A 9125-nucleotide genomic window follows, 5' to 3' on the forward strand; every position below is an offset into this window, starting at 1 on the left:
TTACATTTCTTCGATTCAACTGCATGCATGTTTAACTTCCACTGATGTCCCTTTGTTCTAACTCTTTTTTTTAAATAAGTAGGCTTTATTTATGTACTTTGTCTATTCCCGCAAGATGTTATACGTAGTTACACACAGAAATCACAATTGCGTGATGCATCAAATGAACAAATCCACAAGGGCCGTGACGAGGATTCTTCGATTCAACTCTAGAATCAACTGTATAACTATAACAATGTATAACAACTCTAGAATCCTCGTCACGGCCCTTGTGGATTTGTTTATACGTAGTTATCATATCTCATCTTTCTTCTCCCGTCAAGGGTTGTGAGGGAGAGTTCTTTCAACCTGTCCTTAGAGCTTAGGCCTCTCAGTTCTGGTACTAATCAAGCTGCAAATCTCTGAACTTTCTCATGTTTCTGTTTATGCTTTACAAGGTGAGGGATCCATACTGGTGTTGCATACTCAAGCAAAGGTCTCACATAGACTTCCTTGTTTAGACTCTTAAATGACATTATTTTGCTTGCTAACTTCACATATGCTTCTGATGTTATCTTGTTCACATGAGCTTCTGGTGTTAATGTTGAGATTATATCTACTCCCATGTATTTTTTCTAATTGATCACTAGATAGAAATGGTCCTCAAGTCAGTCCAAGTAAAAAAATAGATATACGTAAGCACTATTACAAAGTTCGAATCTGCCGCGTTACGTATCGTTATGTAATCGACAACAATTACAACAGTTTTAAATACATGTTTTTTTCTAACTTGGTACCGATACGTATTAATTTTGTATAAAACCTTTTTGCTTATTATTAAATATTGGTATTAATATCTAGTAAATATCACGCAATAATTATACCTTTATATAACCCGGATATATAACGATAAACAATGTCAGCCAACAAACAGCTGGATCCCACTGTCTGCAAGTAATTAATGATTTATATTTATATTTCGCAGAACAACGGTTATAGACATATAGAGATATTGAAAGGTGACAATATGTAGCTTCAGTAATAAGGTGTTAATTTATTATAGCTGTCGGACTCTGGATACAAATTGTTCCCCGTGCGACCCCGCCCACCCAGGGCGGACACAGACTGCTTATTACAGCTGTTGGTCCACACTGCCAGGTTATTACGCACAGTATATATAAAAAAATCTATATTAGGTTGGTATATCCAACAATTTTATATAGATTCACGTAACTGAATAATTGACAGCATAATGTTGGTTCAAATTTCTGGACAAGTCGCCCATTCTTGGTGGCGACTGGTCACACTAGAGCAGGTGGTTCATATAGAAAATCTTCAGAACTAACTGAAGCTTGTCAATATTATAATATATTTGATTTATCTTTAAAACATCCTGAATATTGGAATTGTACTAACCTACAGAAACAACTGTCTAAATTACTAACTGTACCTAACCTAACTTGCCCGAAACGCTGTGTGCTAGTGGCTTTACAAGAATGTAAATTCAACTTAATTTCTATGTTCTCTGTTAACCCCCAATGTACCTTCTTGTATATAAATAATTAAATGTGACCACCCTAAACCTTAACTAACCACAACTTGATTAACAAACCGTGAGCAGCTGTTAATAATAACTTACTAGTAACAGTGAGTATAACAACTCATCTTGAAGCTGTAGTTGTCTGGAGGGGGTTCAAAACCTCTTGTATCTGAAATACAGTATTAGGTAGCAAGTCTTGGTCCTTTCTGGGAGTGAGATGTGTAACCTCTTGATACACCAGGGGCTCATCAGGAAGTCAGGGTGTTGGTTCATTGTCTGAGCTGAGGATGCATGAGGATCTGAGGATGCATGCCAACTGGTTCAGAATGCCAAGGGATGTGCTCTGCCAATAAATGGGACCATACATTCTAAAACATCAATGATTTTTTTGTTTTTGTCCTTATTTGGGGATATGCAAATTGTTTTACAATACAATAATACACGCAAAGCCTGCATTCTAAAATTACTGTACTGTAACTACATACTGGGAACCTTCAAAAATTACTTTAATAGCCATATCACAGTGAAGTCCAGTACTCTATACAAACTGTATGTTCATTCTGTCAAATTTCCTAAGATATTTTAATTATTTTGTTATGATATTTTAAAGTGTTAAAGTAACACCCGGAGCTGTGGTGTGCTTTGAGGCAGACTATTATGGAGACATTACGATTGGGGCACGTACAGTCATCCATCCAAAAGCCCGCATCATTGCAGAGTCTGGACCCATCATCATTGGAGAAGGGAACCTGATTGAGGAACAAGCCCAGATTATCAATAGGTAAGATGTAAAATATAGCTGACCCCACATATACAGTATTTCACATACAATATACAGTATGTATTTTTTTTAAGTGTAATTTTCATTTAAAGATCCAAATTTTATATAAACTTAGTGCACACTCCTGTTTTCTCTTGGCTTGTGAGAGATCCATAGACTTTGCTCCTTTTTATCCTCACTTCAATAACAATGTGTGTTGTATGTACTTCAGAGCTACTAATACAACCAGAAGAAATGTTTCAAACAAGCTCTTTTTGTGAAATTTATAGCACAGCCCAAGCTCAGTGAATAATGAGGAGTTCAGAGCTTTCTTCATAAATTTACTGCATTGATACCTTGCTACATATCTAGTAATTCAATACAGTACATGATGCGGTATAAATATTTGCTTGTCACTGCAGAATAGATAAATATGCTTACCATTTCTTTACTCAAAATGGTGTGTATATTGCAGATTACCTGCAGGCACAGAGGCTGGTGATCAACCGGCAGTAATGGTTATTGGAAACAATAATGTCTTTGAAGTGGATAGTTACTGTCAGGCTTCAAAAGTGGGTGATAACAATGTGCTTGAAGCAAAGAGTAAGTTACAGTTTGTATTTTGTTGGTTGTAGCTACTTTGTGTACACTGTACAGTATTTTAATTTATCAATAAGTTTTGAAAAGTTGCATAACATATTATATTTGAATTGTAAAAAACCAAACCTTGAAATGTCATATGTGCACAGTAATAGCTGCATAGGAGACTTCCATATGTGAATTTCTTGACAAGTGGATTTGTAAGTGGTCAATTTTAAAGGATGCATTACAGTAAAGTGTTGCCTCTCTCTATATGTTATTATCTTAAACTTATCACATCCATGTATTAATATATATTTCTTTTTACTATATAATATTGTCATTTAACTACATTCAAAATACACGACAAAAAAGATGTTAAAATGATTGGTACCTACTATTAAAAGAAAGTTAAATGAAAAAGTATCATGTGTTGCTTATTTGAATATTTTATCATATCCAAGGAAATTAATGATTATAAATTTTAAATTCAGTTCTGTACTATGCATATTTTATTTACACAATTTTTCTGAAATCAATAATTTTCTGGGAGGCCCTCTGTATCTTCCCTGAGGTTAGACACTGGTACTGCCAAGTTAGAAGTTGCACCCACAAATCTGAAAATATAGAAATTGATATTTCAGCCTGTCCTGGATCATTATCAAGTCATGTAAATGGTCCCGACTTGATAATGGTCCAGTATGAACCGAAATGTTGTCAATTCATTTATTTTCAGATTTGTGGGGTTAGGTGTCAAATTTTTTGCCACATTATTGCACCTTATTATCTGCATTAGGAATTGCACCAGTTTTCTGATACCCTGGCCACTGCAGTGGAAACACACCTCTGACAGAGCACGTCCTCTGCTTCACACTTTGAGCAAAGTGGCACTGGCATATTTGCCAGTGCCACTTTTTGCCTGGAATGTTTGTTCCACCGAGAATCATTGCATTATTCTTTACAATTGCGTTTTATGCTGCCTACATTACTTGAGCTTTGCATTTCACCCCAACTGTTAGCCAGGATTACATTCCTTGGTAGTTGACTTATGAGGGGTTTGGGTTCCTCCTCTATGGGCTGATTCCTCTTGATTCCCTTTACTTCTGGATAGTGAATGAAACTTGCTCTCCACTGTGAGGCCTGTTGATGCAATTGTGCCTGGCTCTGCTCCTTATGTGAGTTTTAGCTTTTTTACTTTTGCAGAAGGTATGCTTGGGTTGCTTAACCCCTGCACAGCACATGATAAATGTGACCCTCTTGTGGTGCACACCCAAAAATTATTCAGAAAAAAATATTTTTTCTATTGACATTGGTAATTAGCATCCAGGAAGCACAAAAATCCAAGTAAAAGCTCTCTACCTCTTGTGATTTAGCTGTACAGTAGTGACTCAGAGATGTTGCTATAAAAATTATTTTGGTAGAAATGAGGCGAGGTGCTGCACAGGAATAACTGTCAGTTTACTTTTATTGTTTCTTACTTTATTTATTTTTTTCATTCTAACAAGTTGTATTGAGGTGTCAACGGTGTTTGTTATATATAACTTTGAAAATGTGTGTATACAGATGTGAAATAAATATATGCAAACAATGTATTTATTCATACTAATATAGTGAATACTGTATATGATTTCCTGTCTTATTTCATTTCTGACTGCAGTTTGCAGCTCCCTTCATTATTTTCCATTGATACAGGCCCAACCTCACTAGTGGGCTGCCTCAGGCTTCTGCTACTGTGGTAGTGGTTGTTGGCCTGCACCCTTTGGGTGGTGTTTGTGTATTGTTGGGGCTGTTGTGAACCTGTGTATGGTGATGGCAGAGCATTTCTTGTCCATCCATGCCTTGCTATACAGGGTTTGAGGTTCTAGACTGCCAAGGGCAGGTCTTTGCTCTTTCTCTTGAGTGCTTTCTGCAAGCCTGCTTGTGCTTCATGCTCTTGCAATTGTGCTCTCTCAGTTCTGCAAGGCCCAGTGGGTAAAGGGTAGCATTGAATTTGGATTTGGTGTTTCATCCTGCCCTTGAAAAGCATTAGTGTTTTTCTAAAAAAATCTAGAAAAAAGTTTCATTGCACATCTGGTAAAACAATATAGTAATACTTTCCAAGAGCCAAGATGTTGCTCCACATACAATTTTGGAATGGTATTAGCTATTGTTTGGGTTAATTGGTTGTTGCACTTGATTTTGGTAAATTTAATCCTTCTACAGGAGTAGTTAGGCTGAGATGCCAACCTTCCATCAGCTGACTCCCCTCTTCCTGCATACTTAAAGAGGCACCAAGACATTAAGCATGTAAAGTGTCTGAGCCACCATTCTTCATTTTACCAGCCCGCCTCTGCCTGTACCACTCCCACCCCTTGCCATCTATAATGATCTGTGCCTTGAATGGCTTCTTTTCTCTGCTGTATTGTTTTATCAATTTAATTTTGAACATTATACAGGTATATTGTTTAGCCTAAACAGAAAACAAAACAAAAAGTCCTACTCATTTTATATTCTGTTCATACGATACCTTTAGAAATGCCAGTCTCAACTTTGATCATAGAATGCTTCCTGCTAGTAGAATCCTCACTGACACATTTCCTGTGTTTTAAGCTGATATGATAGCAGGATTTTTAATATTTTGACAAGATAACTAAGAACATAAGTGGGAAAAGTAAAACTGGGTTTGCTGGCCTAAAACACAAGCGAGAAGCAAGGTGGTCTGAAAATTAATAGCTGGGGCAGCCCGAATAGAAAAGAGTCAAAATGGTGGGTTGACGCTTGTAACTGAGAAATGAGGTAATGATGTTAGTGATGTAAATTATAGATAGTACTAGTCTAGTAAGGTTTTTTCAGGAGGGGAGGGGGGAATGGGCAACTTGCTGAATTTATAGAAAATGAGTTTGAATATACAAACCAATTTATTTTGTTTTGAGAGACAAATGTTTGGAGATGATTGTTTGGAACAGGACTCAAAGTAAGAAGAGTTAAATTCATTGGTAAAAACTTAATAGCAATAATATACACTATCTAAAATTTTGCAGGTCGCGTGGGTCCAGGTGTAGAGCTGACTCGTGGATGTGTTGTGGGTTCCTTATGCTCTTTAGCATGCCCACAAGTTATTCAAGAAAATACAGTAATTTATGGAGATGAACTCCATCATAGAACTCAGACTGAAAAACCAGCAGTGAGTTTTTTTTATTTTTTTTTTCAATGCTATACATGTTACTTGGAAATTTTAAGAGGAATCAAAATTTTTAGTTCTTTATATAGCAAGTTATTAGGATCCATTACTTAATATTATTATACCTGTATCTGTAGTTGTTTTACCATTGCTTTCTCTCTCCTTTCAGCCACAAGGACTCCAGCTTGATTTCTTGACCAAAATTCTGCCAAATTATCACCACCTTATTAAGCCCAAGAAAAAAATGGCAGCTTGATTAAGCTATTAACATTATAAAGTATTAAATCCTGGCTAAGCTTCGTAACATGTGTGCTCAACTTCAAAGAATGAAGTCAAACTACATGTAAATTTATCCAAGGCACTAAAAATATTACTGCTTACACAAATTATATTTTTTTTTCTTTTTCTTTTGGCTGGTTTAAAAAGTTAGTGTAATAAATGTGCTTCACTATTACAGGAAAACTATATGCAGTGATAGTAAAGTGAGCTTACATTAGATTTCTTGTATGCCAAGATCTATTATTCAATATATTTTCTTGGCAACAGAAAATTACCTTTCTTTGGAGTTTTATTATTATCTGAAGTGTGACATTTTAAATACTGAATAGATTCTCTTGCTTTAGTTTGCTAACTTTCACATATCTTAATAAAAAAAGCCTTTATCAATGTTGTATAATCACACAAGTACTGTATTTCAAAAGGGACATTCTAACATGCACAAACATAAAAGAAAACTTTCATTACAGGCATAATCAACGGATAAAATTTAGGTCCTAGTCTTACGTTATACAGGGATAATCATCTGGTAGCTCTTTGATATTTAAAGTGTGGCCAGGCAATAAAGAGAATATCTGTGTATCTAATGATAGTTATCATAATTGGTATTAGGCACACTACAAATAAATATAAGTTTAAATGCTACCATCCTTATAGGATGAATCTGTACTCCACCATGTTTATGTCAATTCCATTTTTTTTTGAGTTCTGATTTACATACATAATATCTTATAGTACACATTTCAATGTTATATACACAATTATATACCAAGCTCCAAAACAAGCATTTAGTTTCTCCTGAGCAGCTTTTCCTTGCAAGCTTATATCCTATTTCTACATTGCACATCAAAGGTGCAAACAAACTTTAGCTTATTACAAAAGTTTGAGTCTGCAATACTTGTACTGTAGTAGTAAAAAAGGAACAAGATCTAAGATGCCCACCAGAAATATTAAGAACAGAAGATATTTACAATATTGCCATACAAGTTTACTTAATGTCTGAACTGCAAATTATAGTATTTTTTGTATAATTCAATAGCTGTTTATGGAAAAATAAAATTTTGGCCAAAGTACTTGCCTCGATGTAACTTGTAAGGTTGAGCATCTACTCTTAAGCCTTGCCTTTTGACCATCAGTAGTTCAGTGTAGTGGGTATGGAGGTTATAAGTTAATTATGCTAAGCATACATACATTGCAGAACTGCCATACTGTGTACACACTACTTCACCCTTACATTGCACCAGTTTCTCAGCAGCAGTTGGGTGTATGGCTCTTATTGCCTTGGGACAATTTTCATCACCCTGTATTATCTAAGTGCCCTACTGATTCCAAGGGAATGTCATTCACCACTAAGAACTGGTGATTGTTTGCCATATTGGATGAAAATCCTGAAAGCCTTGGTAAAAGTAAGTAATTATCAATAGAAGGCACCAAACCGGGAAGGCTATGTAGCACCATCAAGCCTTGGTAAAAACACACACACACACACAATGTCTAGTGCAGTACCTTCCACCCAGTGAATGTGACAATGCTATGGACCTTTGGCACAATTCAAATATCTTATGTGATGAAGTAAAATATATTACAAGTAGTTAACTTGAATATTATCCATCAGAATATGAAATAAGCTAATCTCTAATACAAGGAAAGCTGGATTGAGGAGCAAGTGAGGGTGTGGTGGCTGATGGAACTTGCAATTTGAAGCAAATTGGAGCAAATTTGATCTATATCTGATTTTGCTGAAAAATGTGATGCTAGTGGTTGGGGAGGGAAGGTGGGGGAGGTTGTTGGGGCTACTCATGCTAGTGGTGAGCATATGTTGACGTTCATTGTGCAAGGTAGCACTAGCTTCGTTGTGGCGGAGAAAACAGTTTTCATTTCAATTTAAGTAAATTTACTTCCACAAGCTACTAAGTGATGAAATTAGTGATACCCAGTATTGTAATATGCACTATTTGTAGGACTAATGATGATCAATGTGCTAGGGGTGAGAGTATTTATCATGGTAAGCCTTACCCTACTTGTTTTTCCTGGAACACGACCTGCCAATTGGTTAACAACCTAGGTACCCAGTTACTGCTGGGTGAACAGGTGAACAAACATTGATTGGTACTAAGTTAGGACTTGAATGCAGACCAAATCACTCATGAGGCAAGGGGTGTGTTTTACCACTATGCCACCAAGAATGTGAATCAGAGATGACATAGAAGTGAGATTTACCTGTAAACCTCCCCTGTGTAACTATTTTATGCCCCACTTATTATAACCTGTTGTGTTAAATTCTAACTATTCTGATATTCAAATTCTTTGTCAAACTTGACTTTAAATTTGTGGATGGAGGTGGCTTCTATAGTTTCAGTACACTTCACTTGTTGTCCACCCATTCAGGGTATGAGTAGGCCTTTAAAATATATGAAAGATGGGCATATACAGTTTAATGCTGACAAATGCAAGTTTTACAGCCTGGGATATTATAATAGTTACCAGACTAGGCAATACTGAAATTGTCAAATGTATAAATGTTCAAAATAAGGTAAATAGTATACAAGAAGTGTTAGTAATAAGGTAGCTAATATTATCAAGCTTGCATTCATTAGACCTTAATTGGATTATATAGTTTAGTTTTGGGTACCATACTATAGAATGGACAAGTTCTCAAGAAAGTTTGCAGATTATTACCATTTTAGATTCAGCTACTCAGAACAAAAAGTTCTAAGTAGCACAGGTTATGGTGAGCCCATAGTGGGGCTGTGAAGTTTGCAGAGAAGGGCAACTGTTAATGTTGAACATTTGAGGTTAAAACTGCTTGTTTACATTATCTTGAAAGACAA

At 35.9% G+C, this 9125-nt stretch overlaps 1 protein-coding gene across 1 annotated transcript; it reads left to right on the forward strand.

Moving 5' to 3' along the window:
- Positions 1–757: 757 nt before the first annotated feature.
- DCTN6-p27 (dynactin subunit 6) lies at positions 758–6405 on the forward strand. Its single transcript, XM_045749674.2, has 5 exons — positions 758–933; positions 2130–2300; positions 2755–2882; positions 5879–6021; positions 6188–6405. Exons 1-5 carry the CDS (start codon positions 896–898, stop codon positions 6272–6274), a joined length of 567 nt encoding a protein of 188 aa, XP_045605630.1. The 5' UTR covers positions 758–895; the 3' UTR covers positions 6275–6405.
- Positions 6406–9125: the final 2720 nt, after the last annotated feature.

Source organism: Procambarus clarkii, chromosome 47 (assembly GCF_040958095.1).
Source record: "Procambarus clarkii isolate CNS0578487 chromosome 47, FALCON_Pclarkii_2.0, whole genome shotgun sequence".
In the NCBI taxonomy this organism is placed as follows: domain Eukaryota; kingdom Metazoa; phylum Arthropoda; class Malacostraca; order Decapoda; family Cambaridae; genus Procambarus; species Procambarus clarkii.